Here is a 20846-nt window from a genome sequence, read left to right on the forward strand (position 1 = left end):
CAGAAACTTGGAGGAAAAGAAATGTGAAACTTCGACCTTTTTCCTGTCAGTGTCTTCAGAGACAGAAACCTTTTAATCATATTTTATGCAAAATGAAGAAAAAAGGTGTTATGAGAACTTGGTAGATTTTACTAGGACTGCATCTCAGAACTGCTATTGAATTCTATAAGATTGGTTGTCATTCTATGATATTGCTAGGATTAATAATGGATTTTCTTTGGGTGCATGCAACGACTAGTTGCATGCACCCAAAGACCAGTTTTATCAATAGTTAGATTTTGTATGTAGTCTTGAGAGCTTGGAAAATGAGGGTTCTTGAAAAGGATGCTCCAATAGTGGCTCTTAAAGTTGCTTCATCCATTTGGTTGCCTCTTCTAAACCATAGTATCTAGAGAAAAACTCCTATGTAAAATAGGCACTTCCCTGGTGATTTAAAAAGAGTGAAACCCCAGTGCTGATAAAAGGAATGGGGTGCTGATGCAGAGACTAAGATTTTATTTTTTTTCTCTCTTGGGGCAATCCAGCATTGAAACTGTAGGTGCATTAAGACCATGCCTCCTAAACAACAGTTTCCAATATGTGTTAATGAGAGATGTATCCAGCTTTCAAAACTGCATCTTTGCCTGATGTAGGCAGCATCCTTCTCGAAGGGATGAGCTGTTTTCCACCCTGAGCCAGGCAGCACAATGGGTGATGACAGGCCTGGGCTGGAGAGCAAAGTCTATTGCATTATACCTCTGCTATTTCTTTTCATTGTGGTATTGTTCCTGCAATGGTTTGCTGACAAGTTATATGTTTTGCAGATCAGGTCTGCTTGATGAGGAATCCTTGCTTTAAATCCTGTCTAGGATAAATCGAGTTTGTAGATCAGACCTTATGGTTCCTATTGGACTGTGAACGATCTCAAAGGGAGGGCTTGGATTTTGGAAACAAATCTAAGCTAATGCCCAGGGTTCCTAAAAGAGCTGTTAATATCATGAAGACTCTTTTTAAAGGCCCCTTTTAAAATGTAAGAACTTGTCAGACCCTGCTTAAGGTAGGGCTGTTTGGAACCGCTGAAATGTCACACCAAAGCATCCTTTGCTAGGTCTGGCCATATCTCTTCTGCCTGGCCACATCTTTAATGCTTCATTGCAGCCATTCCAGTGCTGCCAATCACAATGCAAACCAGAGCATAATGTGGCCCATCATGGTTTTGATGTGTTTGCTGCATAGATAACTATGCAAGGCAGCTAGCCCAGCATGCTTGGCCCTACCAACAGCAAGAATGACTCTTCTCGGGGTTACTGTAGGAAAGTGAGCTCCCAGACATTTGCCACCCACCCACATTTTGAAAAGGCATTCAAATAAGTCAAAATTCATCAACCATGTAACTGAGTTTTTAACAGCCAACATTTATTTGTACTAGGTGCGAGCAATGAGTTGTGTTTTACAAAACCTCTCTGAACGGAGGAAGCAGTGCAGAGCCAGGAGAAAAATGTGGGACTCTGACATCTCTCTTTCCCACCAGTCTAAGGTAGCTTCTGTTACAATCACCAACACATTTCCAGGTGAATTAGTAAGGTTAGTAGCATAACAAATTAGGCCTTATTCGCCTGTGATAACTGGTGGCATTTTAGCTGCTGCATCATCTTGATTCAATGAAAATCAACATAAAGGTTAACACACCAGCAGCTCTGATGATACTCTTCCTGGCACTGAGTGGCTATTTTGTGGAGAAAAATACTCTTGTGTGTTCAGCATTAGCAAGTCTTCACTACCTCCTGATGAAGAAGGAAGCTAACCATTTCTGTGCCTCAAAAGATCCTTTGTATTCAGTTATACAAAGATATGTGTAGCATTTTGCCTAGACCTTTTAGATTCAGTCCTGAGGAAAAAGACCTTGCTTTGGTCTGAAATTTAGCAGAAGTAATGTCATAGCCAAATTGTAAACCTCTAGGACAGGGCTTTTTAGTGGAAATGCTGACATATCCTTAACTACTTCGTATGATTCCAGCGGGCACCAGCTTAAATTCTAGTTATGATGTGCATTTAATGGCATGGGATCAAACATAGAGTGTAATGGCATATTTTAAGATACTGTGTTTGAAGGGAATAAGTACTTAAACATTATTTATGAACCATATCATTTAAATGCTTCTGAAATGTGCCATTCAGTCCTTGGGTGCATGAAAAAATTTTCTAATCAAATTTCTCAGAATGAACAGTAGCATAGTTTTCTTCCACAGCTTTAATGCTGAGGGACTTCCAAGAAGAGGGTTGGTATTATTTAGTAGAACCCTTACTGGAATATCTCTGGAAAATAAAGGTTTTCATTTTTTCATTGCTCTCTAGTTTTTCAGTTCAGCCTTTTGAGGAATATTCCAATTTTGCTTGGAGAATGTCTTTGAAGATTGTTTCTCTCCAGTTAACAGTGGCTCTGCAAGAAGACAGCAGTTACTAGTATTTGTTGTGCTGTGCTAGACAAATCAGCTCTTTATTGTATGGTATCTTTTATACAATTAAAGTTAAATTGGTAGCATAAAAGTTTTTCTCTCAAATTAAAGTTAAGTTGATAGCATAAAAGTTATTCTCTCACAAAAGCTAATATGCTACTCTTTTTTTTTTTTTTTTTTTTTTTTTTTTCATGCTGAGGAAGCATTTGCTCCAAAAGGGGAGTTGACATTCATTAGTTGTGCAGGTTGACAGTAAAACTTGCTTTAATGCAGATGGTGACTAGAACTCTCATTGCTTTTGCCACAAATGGGAATGTAGTGTTGAAAGCAGTTCAGTTTTCCTTATTACTCAGTTGCAGCCTGGAACTTTAAAACATCTACTTTATCCTAGAAAGAAACCTGTTCCTTTAACTGTTATTTGCTGAATAAAAATGCTAACTGATATCATTTTGGTGCAGAATAGGAAGTTTCAGAGCTAATCCTAGTAAGTTTTTGCCATAGGTTGAATCTGTTTGTAATTAATTAGCAATAATCTGTGTGAATGTCCAAAAGCGCTTTGATAAGTTAAACATGTTTGGAGAGGTACCAGTCCGACTAAGCCAAAGAGACTGTCACTGGTTTCTGTTGAGCCAGAACTCCACTCCTGCTGCAAGCCTGTCCAGCCAGGAGCAGGAGAACCACAGTACTTTGCTTTCAGAAGTTCAAATAGCAGACTCTCAGTGCTGGTACTGTCCAAATTCTGAGAAATTTGCTTTGAAAAAGACTCTGGAGTATATTTTGTTTCTGAAAGTTTGCAAATCACATTTTTTTAGGAAGCTTCCTTTATATACAAACACCTTTTCAGGGGATATGAAAATTATATGATTCTCATCTTTTAAAGAACAGGTGCGAATTGATGATATATCCTAAATGGCTAATAACTGGAATTGCAATTAGTTCAGCAGCTGATGAGAATTCAAAATTCTATCTTAATCCTGTGATAAGGTCTGACTTTAATTTAAGTTCTTCATTCCACATGATTCTTACAGGTGTGCTATTTTTTTTTTTTTTAATTAAGTAGAGTTAAATGACACAGAAAAGTACTGTAGTGCTCTTGGCATTACAGGAAAAACTAGTAGTCGGAAAAAGACACTTCACGTTATTTAATAATGTTGCTGCAACCTACTGTTTTTTTGATAGGAAACAGAACTTATTGAGACGCATATCTAAAGAGTAGAGTTCCATAATGAAAAAAACCCTATGTATTGAATGTATAAGCTACACTTTTGAGACTTTTGAAATTTTCTAAAAGCATTTTACAACTGCAGTTATTTTCACTAACTCTCCTGTTTTTCATTTGGAGGAGGTATCATCTGTCACCATTTAATCATATCTGGTTTTAGCTATTAAAAAGGCATGTAATTTTAATTTTTGTGGCTCATTAGTGTGCAAATGCCTATGGGCCTAAACTCCTGGTCTAAATTCAAATCCCTCTGCTTTTGAGGAGACTGTGACCACCTTTTAGAAACACAGCCATCATAATCTGAAAATCAAGATCTGAAAATAAGTAACAAAAAATATTGTTTCAAGCAACTCCACTGGAAACAGAAATGGGTACAGTAATTTTCCAGAGTAATACAGTGAACAACATACTGAAATATGGTAAAATAAAATACAGTCTTCTACTGAAAAAGTTGAAATCACAATTTCATTATCTAACTGTATCTGAAGGACAAAGAATCCCAAACAGCTAGAAAAGTAGAATGCATTTAGCCATTGTAGTTCTTTGGAGAATGTGTAGTATTTGCATAGTCTCATTTTATGGTTTTTTTTTAATTATTAAACACATTTATTTAGATATATGCATTCCTTGAAAAAATAAATTAAAAAGGAAAAAAGAAACTGAAACAGAAAACTTGAGGGTGGTCTAGGATGCCTGTCTTCTTTATGTAACCTTTTGCATTTTGTGTTTAAGAACTGACATTCCAAATGATTTTCTTTGGCTTAATGCCTGGAGTGAATACTGAGGCAGCAAATTAGGAATGCTTAAGAAGTGCCACAAAGAAAGATGTTTGCTGTGAAAGTGCAACTAATGTGACACTTTTCCTGGAAGCTTCTTAGCTTGCTCAAATGATAAAAGATGGTGTGGGTCCAGGTGGTGCAAGGTGAGTGAGTGAAGGCTGGAAGTGCCATGTGCTGAGCTGTACGAGGTGTCCCCTGTGCCCAGCTATCTGCCACTGTGAGGATGCTGACACTACCCTTTATTTCTCTGCCAGGGGCTAACTTTGTCACTCGGAAGATTAGCCGATCGGTAGCAAAGATTCACCTTGGGCAGCTGGATTGTTTCAGCCTGGGCAATCTGGATGCTAAGAGAGACTGGGGCCATGCCAGGGACTACGTTGAGGTAAGCTGTGGGATTTTTTCTGAATCATCTTTGTGGAGGGGATAATGCTTATTGCTGTAACTTGAGGTTATGGTCCACAGAGGGCTATCTCAAGATTTTTATTTTTGCCTATTGAGGTCTGTTAACTTTGTCTTGCTCTTGACTTCAGATTAGGGAATTTAGTAACACAGCAGTCTACCCCAAGCATGACCTGAACAGAAAAATAAATCTTTGGGTTTACATTCCTTGCCTGAATTCCTGGGGAAGGGGTCTGACTAAAATGTGGATCTATTTTAAAGTGTTTCTTCAATTCTTTTTGACAAATTTTATGACTGATACTAAGATTTCAACAAGATGCAGTATGACCTGAAGTGAAAGATCCTGCTGGAGGTTGGTGACATTTTTTTAATACGGCAAAAATTAGGTCTATATCAATGATCAAAACCCTCTTTGGTTATACATTATACAGAAGCACCACAAGATAGTTGTGATGGCAGATATTGGAACACATAAGCCTGCACTTAGTGTTTGAAATGTTTGTGTAGTCAGGATTTGTTTCTAATTTTATTTTACCCATCTACTTAAGCAGACAAACAAACAATACCCCTGTATTGTATTACAAGGAGACATGAATGACCATGTAGGAAATATTGTCTTTTCCCCAGGAGATTTTTGTCCCCATTTTGGTGCTTGAAGATTTCCTGTGGTCATTGGACTATTTCTGTCTTTTAATAATTCCTTGCTGGGAAACCGGATTTGACTTCACCATTCATTGATGTAGTTTAAAAAGATGACGACTGTTTGTTTTGGTTTTCTGTATTACAAAGTAAGAAGTATCTCAGTAGGCAAAAGTCTTGATTTTTATCATAAATTGAGACTTTAAAGGTAGAGTAAGAGCTGAGCTCTCAAATCTTCGTTACAATGAAAAAGAGCAAGAAAACAAAATCATGATGACTCTATAAACTGATGTCCTGGATGGCATTAAAAAAGCTAAACAGCCGTACTGCCTCACTCTATAAACTGATGTCCTGGATGGCAGGACATCAGTTTATAGAGTCATTATGATAAAAAAGCTAAACAGCCGTACTGCCTTGGTATCAAAAGGGTTACGTCAAGCGAGTGAAGAAGGTGGTTTTTGGCAACCAAATGAAGTTGTCTTAGGTTCTGTGCTGCATTTGCATGTGAGATGTTAAAAGCTTCATGAGTGTAATGACTGTGCCTCCATGACTATGGTTTTATGTTTGTGGCTACAGCATTGGTTGAAGCAGTTAGACCAGTAAACCATCCCAGTCATCTTTTTAATGCATAAAAATATGGTCATGAGTGATCATAAAATCAGTCACCATCAAGTCTCAACTGAAAAGAAGTAAAAGGTAAGTCAAATAAAATGATCAGTTGCATGAACATAATGAATATGATTTGTTAACAGGCATTGGATATTTCATAAAGACTTCAGCTATGACATTCCAACAGAAATGGCACTAGGTCTTAAATCATGGGATGAATCCTGAAGTCTTCTTCTCTAAGGGAAATCCTAAATAACTCTCTTGTGCCTTCTGGGTTAGACCCTTGTCCTGTGTTCACAGAATCACAGAATGGGTCAGGTTGGAAGGTACCACAGCAGCTCATCTGGTCCAGCTTTCCTGCTCAGGCAGGATCATCCTAGAGATCATTGAACAGAATTGTGTCCAGACAGTTCTTGCATATCTCCAGTGAAGGGAACTCCACAGTCTCTCTGGGCAATCTGTTGCAGCGCTCAGTCACCTGCATTGTAAAGAATTTCTTCCTCATATTCAGGTGGAACTTCCTGTGTGTCAGTTGCTTCTCTTTGCCTCTTGTCCTGTTGCTTGGCACTGCCAAGAACCTGGATCTGTCCTCTTGACACTCTCATCAGGTACTGATAGACATTGATGGCATTCATCCCCTCTCTTCTCGAGGCTAAATAGGCCCAGGTCCCTCTGCCTATTGAGGCTATCATTCAACCCTTAAAAATCAACAAGTAAATCCAGAAGGATGACTAGCTTTCAAGGCCTTTGGCCTCCAGAAGGAATGTAGTTGTCTGAGGTCTATGGCACAAACACATGTTTTTTGTGCAAGTAGCATTCCAGGCCTTTCAGCTACACATCTTGGGCCTGTCCCAAAATCTTCTGGAAATAATTCTTCGCTAAAATATAGTTCATATTGAGTATTTCTCATCCCAGAGAGGTATCATCCCTTCAGATGATGGGAGAGTTATTATCAATTCTCTAATTCCCTGAGTATTGTGGAAATATGGTTACAGGCAGCCTTCTAATGGGTAAAAAACAGGGTAACTTTAAACTGGAAATAAACTATTATTTGAGGCTTTAATGGTCTGGAAAGTAAGGCTTAGAGATTTAACGTTGTTCAAATAAATGCATAATATGTTAGAAAGCATGATCATATTTACAAGCATTTTGGGAGCTTCCTTAAGCATATGGCTGAACACATAGGGATATATCTTATCCTCTCCATATGTAACTTTAAATCCCATCGATATTAATACAAGTAACACATGTGCATATAGACTAGACCATGTACTGTGTTTCCTTCTTATTTCCTTATTAGGGATAATAATAAAACCATAAATACATTCCTTTTTGTTGTTTTATGAAATATTATGGGTCAATTCCTGATCTCACGAAAGTTTATGAGCCAACTCCCATTGACTTCATGGAGAAACAGTATCCTGTATGTGTTAGACTTGAGAACGTCTGATGGTCACAAAGCACAAGCAGAATTCATGACCCTTGAGCTTTGATTATATGAGTTCATTTGACTGCCACTGTGATTTTGGGCAAACTCCTTTGTATACAGTAAAGCATGGAAGCGTGTGCCTGCACTGAAGCATGTAGGTGCCCACCGAGGGATGGGTTAAGGGTAGTTTAGTAGCAGATGATTCAGAAATTTGAGGTTTAAACATGGTTTAAGCATATCAGTGGAGAATAGTTGGAAAAAGTGTTTGATTACAATTTTGACCTGGCACTTGAACTGCCACTTGCAGCAACAGGGTACAGCAGCATTGTGCTGGTGAATGAAAACTGGGAAGTCCAACTCACTGGAAAGAAAGGATTCCATTCAGTGTTTGAAGAGAACAGAATAGAAAAATGTAAACATTGAAATTTTTTGGTGTGGGATTATAAATTTTAACCTAAAATTAGTAACTCTTAACATATTGGCAGAAATTGTTGCTACCTCCTGCTCTCCCTTTCTCCATTATTTACTTTGCTGTGATCCAGCACCATCATCATGAGATTGTATTAGAGATGATGATCAATGCCACCGAGTTGGAAGAGGGAAAAGCAATACATCAGTGCTATTGACATACCTTCCATGTACTATTGTGTTTTGTGAGGATAACATACCCTTTATTTGTTGCAGACTATCTGTCAGGTATTTTTAATTATTAGCACAACAGCAAGCCTTAAGAGTAGTGAATACAGTGCTGAGTACAAGGGAAGGATCATCCTGCTGGCCACATTATTCTGGTACAGGCCAGGATGCCATTGGCCTTTTTGGCCACCTGGACGTGTGAGCCTCCATTAAACAGCTGAGGTTTTTCCTGCCTTTCCTTCAGTTTGCTCTTTATCACCTGCTGATGCTGAGGTTGCCTTCTGCAATTGCACTGCCCATGCCTCAGTGTTGGGCAAACAGCAGAAATACTGCATTGAATGAAGAAAGCTGTGGAAAAGTCCCTCAATCTTGGTCTTACAAAACTAAAAGAATGAGTCAAATGTAACAGTTTTAATAGTCTTTAGGTATTCATAGAGATCAGAAATATTTTCTCTTGCCTTCAATAGAAATCCAGAAAGTACGTCAAGCAATAATTACAGACGACTCATAATTGGGTCATAATTGGCTCCAATTCAATTAATTATATGTCTAGTCAAAAGTTTAAAATTAGGTGTGTGCCTATATTCATGGTGAAGTCGGGGTGCATTTGATATTTAGAATGTGTGGGAATCGGCTTCCATTAATTTATATTTAAATAATGTAAAAGAAAACAATCAAAGCAAAAAAAATCTGTTTATAAATAAGTAATATAGTAAGTTATTGTGCAGGCCAATCAAGCATATTAAAAAACTGTGAATCTGCTTAAACAGAAAATTTCCATCTTATTTTCTTATTAATTGGTACTAGTGCTGATTCATATGTTAATCTGTGATTAAAAACACAAGAAAATACACAGTCATTTTTATTGTCTTGGACCATTTTGCACATGTTGAAATTTAGATAATAAAATCTTATCTTTGTTTAAATCTCTAGTCAGTATTGCCTGGTCTTTTATTCATGGTTTTTCTACTTACCATTCTAATAGGCAGAAACTGACCCTTGCAAATAACTTCTACCACTGCTGTTGTGGGAAATCCCTTCTTGTATGTTTGTGTGTATGTTTAAACATAAAAACTCTTGCCAGACAGAATTATTTAGAATTTTACCTTACTCTTGTGCATAAGAAAAGGAGCCAGCCAGCAAGAGTGTTGGCCAAGGCATTTCTACTTTTGTTTTGTTATTTTCTTGTAGCATTAAGGATATGTTGTCTTTTGAGATAGATTTTACCTTAGTCTGTTAAGACTTGAAGTTTTTTCTGAGTAATTCTTTCACCATCCCAGCTGAATTCTTGTTTGTGAGAGTCTTGCTTTGTTAAGGACTGTTGGTTATAAAAGGAAAGTCAGTTATATCTGTCTGTGTAACTATCAACACCTCATATAGTTATGAGATTGGCTCATGAACTTAAGGCATGTTTCTAAATGCAGGTTACCCTTTTGGTATGGACTGAAGTGAAAAATGCTTTTCCTTTCTTACTGCTTAGTTTTTATGTTTAAAGTCAATGTCTTCTAATAAAAGTGAAGAAATAATTTTAAACCCTCAGTGATGGGCTTGTTTCAGTATTAGTGTATAGCCACCCAGGTAAAGTGTGTTTTGTGTGTTTCCAAATACACTGAACTTTTTCTTTCCATCAGCTTGTCTGAGGTAACATATAATGTCTCTATTAGGCCAAACTGATCTTCAAATTAAATCAAATCTGCTCCAATTGAGGTGATGGTGCACTGAACTGCTTCCATCTAGGTGAAGTAATTGTGGGAGTATCAGAACTTATAAAAACCTTCAGGAGGAAAGTTTGATAGACTGTGCTCCTTTGGAACAACTACTGAACATTTATAAAACTCTTGACAGGTGCTTGCTGAAGTACCTTTTCTAGAAGCATGTGTATCAAAGACAATGAGACAATGATTCTTTCTAATAGTTTAAAAATCCTTAATGTAGAACTAAGTCTCATGCTGAAATGTTTTTCAGAAAGCAATGTCTTCTCACAGGAAGTATGCTCTTGCCAAGGGCAGAATATTTTTTGATTTCCTCATGTAAATATTTAGGAGTTGTGGAGATAGGTGGCCAAGATCAAGGAAGTGACATTTGACCACAGTAATAAGTTCAATCATCTACCCAAATAATGACCCAGTTCTCAGGATATAATACAGCCAAAAATGGTCACAACACAATATCAGCTACTTTCAAATCAAAGACATGAAGTTCACCCAGAGCTGACCCACAGGCACTTCTTGACACAAAAGAGTGCTGGAGGAGCAGATCCAGAAATAATGATTATTTTCCCTCTGATTGAGTCTATAAGGAAAAGACACAGATGAGTGGATTTCCAAGGTCAATTCATTGTTATTTTAGTAAATTATTTGTATGTGTTGCACCTCAACTGAAATATTCCAACCCTACAAAAGAGCTTGTCCACTTGATATGAAGTGGTAGATGGTGTCACACTGTTTGGTGTCACCAAACAGGTGTCTCCCCACCACGTCTCTAGTACAGAATGAAAATACAATTCTGTGATGCACCGATGTAATTCCTCTCTCTTTATTGCTGTCCAGCAATAAAGGCTCCCTCAGCTCTATAGGGCACCCATGGTCCCACCTGACTTCTGGCTTCAGGAATCGCTCTTTTATTTCTCATCTTTTAGTTACAAACTTCAGAGTGGGACTGAAGACCAAACATTTTCCCCAAGGCTATATCTGTGCAATGCCAAAATGAACTGCCACAAATTATAGGCCTATAGTGAAGCTCTCCTCAGTGAACATTTCTTCTCCATTCTCCCATATAAGCAGAGAAAAACTTGAAATTTAAATAATCATGTTTTCTTTTCATTACAGCATGATTTAGTGCCAGCAAAATGTATGTATAATTCTCAAACATCTTTCAGATTTTGAAAATATGGGCAAAGCTTCCCTTATGAAGAGGGAGCATGTTTTAGAATAACTAATATAGTGATAGTGAAAGATTTCTTTTTTAGTGATAAATAAAGGCTTATATTTTGGTAGATAAGACTGCACACTAAAAGACTGTATAAGCATTTCTTTCAGTGCATGTAATTTAGATTAGACTTCTTGACTATTAGAAATAGTTGCAGTTCTCAGCAGAGCAGCACATTATCATCTTAATTTTACTCATGTGGATGATGTCTACAATAAAGAAAAACAAACCCAAACCAAGTCCTTTGTGGTTTTTGAAATGCTGAAGTCTGCAAATAATATGATTCTAAATAACTACAGCATAAATGACAAAATCTGAACACCCTTTATTCATGTGTGCATGGCCACATGTGCAGTCTGTATAAATGTGTGCATGTGAATGTATGTTTCTGTGCATGCATGATTTTTGTGGAAATTACTTTCAATTTCATGTCCTTTGTGCTATTTTTTCTTTAAGTTGGAGGTGATTGATAATAAGAGATCATACAAGAAAGTAAGTAGTTTGTTGCAATAGACATGAATGGTCTCCATAGTTAAAACATAAAAACTAGGCAAGAAAAAGTTCTCAATTACAATACGTAGGTGTTCTGTCTAATACACATTATATGGCATTGATTTTCAGCAGTGGTGCACTTTAAGTCCAACTGTAAATGTTGTTGTTGTTAGACCTTTCAGAAAACTATCCTGATCTATTTCAGAACTGTAGCATCATTTTTCTCTTTTTATTTTCTTGCAGACATATTTTCAGTGAGGGAAACACATATGTAAATAAATTTTTTTCTTATTTACAGAGATTTTCCTTTAACTTTCTTTTTCAGCACTTTCATGTTTGACCTATTAGTGTTTTTTAGGCTTTACAAAGCCAGAAAAAAAGTGCTTTTCTCAGCAAAACCATCTGGTTTAGTTTCCTGTGCCTCAACAATGATACATGTATTATCAAGGCCACCCCGGTGGTTTTCTAAGTGGTCTTGTTACAGTGGTGGTCTTACAATTCAGTTGGAGTGATGGAAAGGTTAGACTAAGGCTTCTTTCAAGTATAAGGTTTCCAAGCTGATAAATTATGTATTGTTGTCATATTTCCGACAGTGACCTATTTTGCCATTGTGGCTTGAATGAAGTATCTCTTCCATCAAATAACACAATTACAAGAAACCTCCTCACAAATTCTATTTTTTGGAGCCTGCTCTTCTTGAGAATACCAAATTAAGGCACTTTGCATAAATAACTGTAAGTGTGTGCTGTGTTCTTATGATTTTAGTTTACTGCTCTGACTGTCAACGTGTGAAAACCCAGGTAAAATTATGCCAGGGTCCATATTTAGAAGCTATCCTTTCACTTGTTCTAAGGTCTGTAGAAAGCAGATGGGTGCCAGGAGAGAGACTATATAATGCAGATAATGCACCGTCATTGCAATCTACCTCAGCGCATGCTGCAGGACACGGTCTACTCATTAGCTGGTGGCAATATAGAACCAGGGTGAAAACAAGCCAGACTTTATAAAAGAAAAAAAAAAAGGTCTGTTCCATCTTCCAGTCAGCCTTGTGGTGATTTTAACCTGGGATAACTCCAGATGAGACTGTGGGAAAGAGATGAATCTCATGAGGGAGATGGGATTGTCTGGACCTAGGAGTGAATGCACCAGACAGCCTGCTCAGGGCTGCAGCTGTGCCTGGAGGGAAACCACTGCCCCATCACAGGATGGAGCGTGTTCACCATAGACTGAATCTTCACGAAATTTAACAGCAAAGGGCTCACAAGTCTCTCTTCAGTGCTTGTAAATCAGGATTTTACCTTTTTTTTTTTCTTTTTTTCTTTTTTTTTTAATTGGGCAAGTTTAAGGCAAATGTGAAGGAAATGTTCTTGTAAACATTCTCTAGGCTTCTGCATGCAAAATTTCAAATACTGACTCTACAAGAGTCATGTTCCCAGTTCATGGAAAAAAATATTGAAGTTTAATACAAATGAAATGTATTTTTTAATTAGCTGAATCAGTTCAACTGACATTTTTCCTTCCTTTCTTTGCTCTTTTTCCCATCATTAGTGGGGGGAAAAAAAGGAAGAAAAAAAGCCAACCAGGTGTGGCCATGTTTGAACTCAGAATTTTTTTTTCAGTCAGTTGGTATTTGGCAACATTTTAAAGAATGGGAAGCAGCGTATTTTATTGGTAAATGTTAGGCAACATTAATAACAGGTATTGCTACCAGCCTCACCTGTAATAACCCAGGTAGTTTCTCTTTATTAACTAATCTATGATTTACAGATTTATTTGAAGCTTAGAATAGTGTACCACATTCTGAGAAAGCTCTATAGTATAGTTGGTTTGAATTTTAATAAGGGGGAAAAATCCCTTAAAACAGATCATTAAAATTTAATGACGACATTTTTAAAACCCTATAATGGTTCAATTTACACTGGAAGTCAAAAATAGTTAATGGTGTTGTTATGTTTGTGTGGTAACATCCTCACTATAGAATAATTGTTTTCATTTGAAATCAAGCCAATAAAATATCATAGGCAATGCATTCCCAGAAACAAAGTTCTTTGTCCTCCAACTTCAAGTCATTGCACCAAAAGAAGAAATGTTTCAGATAAATTAAAGTGTCAGGGCTCACTTTTATAATACTCTGGCTGTTAATATTCTGTGCATTATTAAGAAGATTGGTTATCAGCAGAGTGACTGTTCTTTCCTGGCCTGAGTATGGAAAAAAAAATACCTTTTTTGTTTTGGTTTGGTTTTTTGAATAGGAAACATTCTCCAAACCCAGAGGGTGCACTTAATATGCCACTTTTAGTTATAGCAGAAATACTTGAATTTTAGCTGTAGGTGTTTTTGGATGGAGCCTTGACCTAACAACCAACACTAATGATCCAAAGATAGAGCAGTTGAACTTTCCAGTTGGCCTTCTTTGGCCCATTTTAAGCTTTCCCTGGAGATGGCTGACTTGGTTACCAGGTTAAGGATGTGAAGAAAGCTTATTGCTGTCTTGTGCTTGATTTCTTTCTCTCTTCCTCTCAAAATCCACATGACTTCTGCAGCGAGAGCATTGTGTGTTTCCTCAGGAGTGACGAACATTGCATTTCTAAGGTGGGTGAGCGACATTGGTGTTTTCTTGTTCCCTCTTCCCAGTCAGCTTGGCAGTGTGGCTGGGATAGATTTGCCTGCAGCCATCAACGAGGAGACTAAGGTAGAAGTAGGGCCCTGGCATGGTGATTCCTTCAAACCTTCCCAGTGCTTCCTGCTCTGGAGGAGGGTCAAGGCTGATGGGAGCAAGGGAGACAGGCAGTTATCCTTCCTCACACACACCACAGATCCGCAGCTCAGCTCCTGGTGTGAGCAGCCTTGGCAGCCATTCCATTGCTTCTAGTGGAATAAGGATTTCAGTGGTTCTTCTGAGGTGTGTGGGCCCAGGTATCTGCTTCCAAATTTTCTGTTCAGCAGTGGGATTAAAAGGATCTCTGGTACTGGACTTGAGGAAGAAAATTAGGGGATCCGTAACTATTCATATGAAATGTCGCCTCTCTGCAAGGATGACTTACTAGGGTTTTTTTGTAGAATTGAATGCAGCCCAAGCACATATGCTTACTCTTTACCTTTGCTCCTAATAACAAGCTCTGAACATTTCAGAAGCTGATATTTTTTAGTGCAAGCTGTGCATTATTATTTCTTGATCTGCAAATGGGTTGGAGTTTTGGTTTTTTTTTTTAATATCAAGTGGTTTTCCTTCTTCCAAATGCACTTTACAGATTTCTTTAAGGAGCAGTAAATTGCATTAGTAGAGCATGAACTCCTACTTCTGCCTTAACCTCTACCAAGTGAGATGTTACACTACACGGTAATAGTTTATCAAGATAATCCTAATGGTCTAATACAAGGCACACATGTTGCTTTTGACATAATGAAAAGTTGGTACAAATCATGTGATCTTTTTGCACTGTGCTTTATTTTACAAGAAAAAGTAATGCATTGTGTTGCTAATGCAGTATATTTCCTATGTAATACAGGCACATTTCCCCCTTCCTATTAATTTATTATGCTGCATTTATTTCCAGACCAACATTACTTTTCCACGTCTGGTGGGAATTTATCTCTTTGTCTGAGGTGTTTTAAATTCAACAAGCATAAGGTTTTTAATATATCATGTTCATTTTAAAGGGAAAATAATTGACAAGGGAAACATATTTTGTATAGCTTTTCATTTTACTGCCAGTATTATTACTGATATCCAAGGTAGATACATACTAAAAACACTGCATGTTTAAACCTGTTCATCTGCCAAATTACAAGCAGATCTTGGAATACTGGAACGTTATCAGGAGGCATGAGATAGAATGGTCTCAACCACTGCTCCGATAGGTGCATGTCCCATGTTTATGTTTATTTGATGTTTTATTTCGGCCCACAACGCCTTGTGACCCACATGCCCTATCCATGGTGTGCACTGCTGGAATGTGTCTTTCTGAGTTGACAGTACTGGTAGCAGAAGTGATACTGCGTTGCAGGGAGGAGCCTGCTATAGAGCAGGGCTCTGCTGTGTTCTATTTTCTGGGAATGCTAAGGTGCAGCACCCAGGAGGTTCCCTTCCAAGGATCTTTTCCAGGCTAACTAGTGCCTCATCTCTAGGAGAACCTTTTTTTTTGTTGGGTTTTTTTTGGGTTTTTTTTAAAGTATTTCAAGAGCAAGTAGTAGCAATTTAGAATTGATGTTGGTTGGTGGTTTGTGCAAGTTCTTATGGTCTGAGCGCACTTAATGTAACACTTTAACATTATGTATGGCATTTTAATGGCACCTTAAAAGTATATGTGTGCTATTTTAGAAAATGTGTACTTTATCCAGGTAGCCATAAAGGGTAAGGACATGTGTGAAGTGTTCAAGCCCCAAGAGGACTGTAGGGCTGTGTGTCTCCTCATTGACCCCTTGGAAAACCTGAGGAGTGACATTGCTGAAAATCAACTGCAGGAACTGGTTTGGAGTGAAATCTTCTAATAATAATATGATTATTGGCTTTGGTGGGACTTCATTCACTGTGTCTCACATCTGTGCACAGGGAGGCCAGCAGAAGAGAAAGAGGCTCTGTGCTTGCCCAGAGTTACACAGTACACCTGTGACAGGACAGCCACAATTTGGCTCTAAAAGTGACCTCAGAAGACATTAAAATGCCATTTAACACATTACCAATAAAACCAGGAATCATAATAAAGAGTTTTCACCTGGCCTGCCCAGTGCCAGTTTTCAGTCTCCAGTTTGACAGAATAATGGAATTGGTGCACAACTGCCTGCTCCTTGTAATTAAGTAAATTAGACTCTCCTTAAAGAAGGCTTTTTTGTTGCTGGTGCTCATAAGGTCACATCTAAAGAAAGGCAGTGTAAAATCAACAGGCACACGTGTAAAAATATAACTTGCAAAAGAAGTTTCAGTAAAAAGTCCACCTAAACTGAAAGTAAATTTGTCATAATTCTTACCGCAATAATTTTGGAGTGATTACATAAAATATTGTTGAATAATAGCAGAATCATACACATTTTACATTTACTTTTAGAATACAATTAAGAGAAACAAGACTCAATTCACTTGGCTTAATTTATTCATGTGAGGTTTGGAAACAAATTGTCATGGAATTGAATGCTGGTGATAGGCATTTAGTTGCGCTGATTTGTAGCAGTCTGATAATTTAAATACAATGTGTCATAAATATTTCAAGTCAGGGAAAGAAAATCCAGTTTCTGAAATCATTATCTTAAAAATGTCTTGGATAGTTGTTTATGTTCTGGAGCTGCTTGCAAAACAGTTGACTCCTAACCAAGCTGATAGTTTTATTAGAAGTATCTTAAAGTGATCCTTTTTGCTTAGATATGGACTTTTGCAGGGATACTGATTCATATAAAGTCTCTTTAAATGGAACAGTCCAACTTGTCACTGCAAACTCTCTCTGTGTTGGTTTTAGAAATTACTGCTGGAGCTTACAGTGTTACTGCACTTTCTTAGAAGGAAAAATCACACACATTTTTATATTTCATGAAGGCAGATAAAGCTGGAAAATAAAACTGCCTTTAAGCAAGGACAAACTGTTGGTGCTCAGGGTGAAAACTAAAATCTGGTGTCCCACCCAGAACCAACTCCCTAGCAGCTAAAAGGAGCACTGTCTGGCAGAAAAAAGCAAATTTATACTCAGGAGTATCACAGCTGACAGAACACTGCATCCTCATGTTGGGGGGAATGTGAGAGTAATACAAGATGGGGAATAAGACCCCAGTTTTTAGGGAAGTGCTGTACTCTCATCACCTGCTCTCAGGCCAAAGTGAACCGCCAGCTGCCACTGTGCTTGACTGTGTCCTTGAAAAGAGACTGCAATTCTTTAGCCTGAGTGGGTCAAGAAAACATGCACAGAAAGCAGCAAGTATATGCATTAGATATCGATGATTTGTTTTCTTACTGAGTGAATAGTGATGAGGGAAGGATGTGCTCAGTAAACAAGTTTGACTTGAGAATTGTCCTTAACAATAATTAGACTTCTACTCTTGAAACTAAAAGGGGCAGGATCCCATTTACTGTGTTATGAATATTCTGCATTTCTGCAGAATTAATAATTTTGTATTGGACACACAGAGCCAGTTCAGCCTGCCCACCTGGTTAGGGAAGAGGACAGCAAATGCGGGTTCCCCAAGTAACCTCCCAGCACAAATAGGCATGCCAGCCTAGGCTGCTAAAATAGTCATTTTACAGATGATAAAACTAGTCACTAGTGATGCAGATGAGATTGAGAACACCCCTGCAGCTGTTTCTAATTAGCAGAAGACCCAAGTAATCTTAAATTTTGAATCCTACTGCTTACCTGCATGGTGGCAAAGCACACAGCTGGACTGTGGCCTTAACTAACACAGGTATCAGATCAACCATGTACAGCAGAACTTTCTTCCAGATTTCACCCTGAAACTTAAAAATTAACACATAGATGCTTTTTTCTTAATGTCTTCAGTCCCTTGGTTGTAATCTTTTTTAAGATGATGCATGTTTTCATACCCAGTTTGTGTACTTTCCTGCTTTGTGGCAGCAGAGATGCCTTGAAACAAGCCTGTATGTGTGTGCATGGATTGCTGCTCCTTCTGTCTTGTGTCACAGGGAATAACAGGAGTGCAAAGATCTGTCCTCCAAGGCTGTGTGTAGGGACTGTTGAGGTAGCATTTGATGTGTTGCTGAAATTTTAAGACTGGTGTCCAGTCTTTCCAAAAACATCCTTTTCTGCTAGATGTTTGTTAGGCACCAAAGCCTGATAGGTGTCTGCAAATATAAAGTACCAGGGTTTTTTACCCTAAAACTACTTTTTTTTTTTTACAGTTACTGGAACTTCATTTTTTCTTCTCTTTTGATAGAGCTGTAAATCCATATATAGAAGAGAAAAGATACAACAAGAAAGACTGGATTTTGGTTGGTGAGAAGAAAATACAAGAGGGACATGCATGAGGGTATTTGAATTTTTAACAAAAATACTTAAAGGAAAACAATAAAATTACTTGTTTCCATTAGAATTTTCAAGATAGAGTTCCTTTGCAAGGTACACACAGCAGGAATTAATTGGAAGTAGCTACAATAATATTCAGAAATAACTTGCCAAGCTGTCTGTTCAACAGAATTTGAATTAGAACAAGAAAAGGACCTAAGAGAGCAGGCTTACCCACAGAAGCAAGAAAGATTTATACCTTGAGCAGATTGGATTTGTTATTCAGTGGCTCCTATTACAGTGATGTTTGTTGCTTTATTTAGATGAACAGTTTGGCTCTGGCTGCCTTTGTTCCTGCTGTCCAGAAGACTTGGCACATTTCACATTGTGCACAGTGCAGTTTGAGAGGGAGACCTGCAAAAGGACATCCACCCAAGGCGAGCTGGCAGACAATAGCAGAACATCCTTTTCTTTGGAAGCAACTCATCAGGAAAGCATTGGTCCTGCCTCTCTGTATTTAGCTGAATGCAGATGAGAGGTGTGATTAACACTAATGAGTGACCAGGGATTTATTGTTTACTCAGAGATAAGGCATGAGCTTCCTTCGTTGGCACATTCTGCCAAGTCGTTTGATCCTAGTTCACTAAGTCTTTTATTATTTGTTGTTGCTGATTTTGATAGTGGTAGTTATAGCTTTAAGTGATTTCTTTCACCAGAATCTTTTCATCAGTGGTGCTTATTTTATTTAATTTTTATTGTAAATTGTCTGAGCTGTTTGTCATTTGGTCCACAGTACTCTGGAGGTCCTTTACGTACATCACATGTTCTGCGTCCAACAGTGCTTTTTCTGTTCAGTTCTTGCCCTCCTCCCCAAAGCTGAAATAAATCAAAGTAGGTTGAGACTCAGTCGCAATAAATCAAGACCTGTCCAAAACTGGAGCCTGCCCAGTCAAAATGTCATAGCTTGGCTTTCACTGAGGATTAATTAAAGGCCTGATATAAAGCCCAGATGTGCTTCAGGAGAGTAACAAACTGCCTGGTGGTGGCTACGCTAAAAACCAAGTCTCCCCATGAATCTGCCCACCCAAGAACATGGAGGAGGATAAGGCTGAGGAAAAAGGAAGAAGGGAGGGGAGGGGAGGAAAGGAGTAAACTGGATCAAGCATGATTTTATAGCATCTATGTTGGCAGAAAACAAGACAAGCTCTATGCTAGAGCACTTCTGAAAAAAATGCAAAGCCTGCATGTGTAGATCTCTAACAGCCGCAGAGAACATAATTGTTAAAATGTTCAGCATTAATCGGGAGTGGGATAAAACTAACACAGTGAGTGAACTTTTCACTTTTTACGGTCAAATATACATATATATATATATGTGGCCTGCCCAGTGACTGAGCTTGCTCTGTGCCTGTTTTACATTAAATTCCTGAAACTCATCTTTACTAAAATAGTTTAGCTGAAGATGCCTGTGGCTCTGATAGTGACAGATATGGAAATATGCATTTTTCTAAAGTCAGTATATTTAAATATAAATATATAAAATACACTTAACTTACATACTGTTTGCATTATGGCCTTTGCAAGACTCCAACTTTGGTTCCAGAGGTACAGTGATTTAATTTAACAGTGTGCATGGAGTGACCCCTTTTAAAAAAGACAAGTACTTAAGGAGTGTCGCAGATCAGTTGTGGGACACAAATTCTCACTCTCTTTTGCAGGCATAGAAATACAATTTCCTGGGGGGAAAAAGGAATTAAAAGAATAGTACCTCATTGTTTGGATTGAATTAAATAATTTCCTGAATAAGATTAGTCCAACATTTAATGTCATAATTGGTTTCATTTTCTTTGTATTTGCTGCATGTGGGTAAGGAGTACAGACATGCTATGATGAGATGCAGTGTTACATTTTCATAGACCTGGGCGAGGGTTCTGGAATGTCAGAAGAGATCTGCCAAGCAGCCCTCTGCTCTTCAGTCTGATGTAGCAGTCAGTTTTGATGCCCTGGATATTCCTAAGTATGGGACCTTTCTATGCACATGTCTGTGATAGATTTGTGTATTCATTTGCTAATACGTCTTCTTGGAGGCATGACATCTTTTCTAGTTTTGCCCCTGCTCAGATTGAATGAGTGTCACCTTGCAAAACAGGCAGGAAAGCAGGAGATAAGGAGCTGGACAAGAGGCATGGATTAATGTCTTATTTCTGCAGAATGTGAGCCAAGAGTATATCAGTTCCTTGTTAAGGCCCCAAGAAGGTCTGATGAAAGCCAGGGCCTGAGGGAAGTTTGGTGTCAGGCTTCCCAGTCCTGCAGCCTCTGTGGCTCGTTCTTCCT

At 38.1% G+C, this 20846-nt stretch overlaps 1 protein-coding gene across 2 annotated transcripts in view; it reads left to right on the forward strand.

The window, feature by feature from the left end:
* The window catches only part of GMDS (GDP-mannose 4,6-dehydratase), a 409290-nt gene that overhangs the window by 178344 nt on the left and 210100 nt on the right, over positions 1-20846 (forward strand). For both annotated transcript variants that reach the window (XM_041475417.1, XM_041475416.1), the window contains exon 7: positions 4691-4818. In XM_041475417.1, coding sequence (XP_041331351.1) covers positions 4691-4818 — 128 coding nt within the window. The remainder of the gene's footprint in view (positions 1-4690; positions 4819-20846) is intronic.

This window comes from Pyrgilauda ruficollis, unplaced genomic scaffold, assembly GCF_017590135.1.
Source record: "Pyrgilauda ruficollis isolate IOZ18807 unplaced genomic scaffold, ASM1759013v1 scaffold35, whole genome shotgun sequence".
Taxonomy (NCBI): domain Eukaryota; kingdom Metazoa; phylum Chordata; class Aves; order Passeriformes; family Passeridae; genus Pyrgilauda; species Pyrgilauda ruficollis.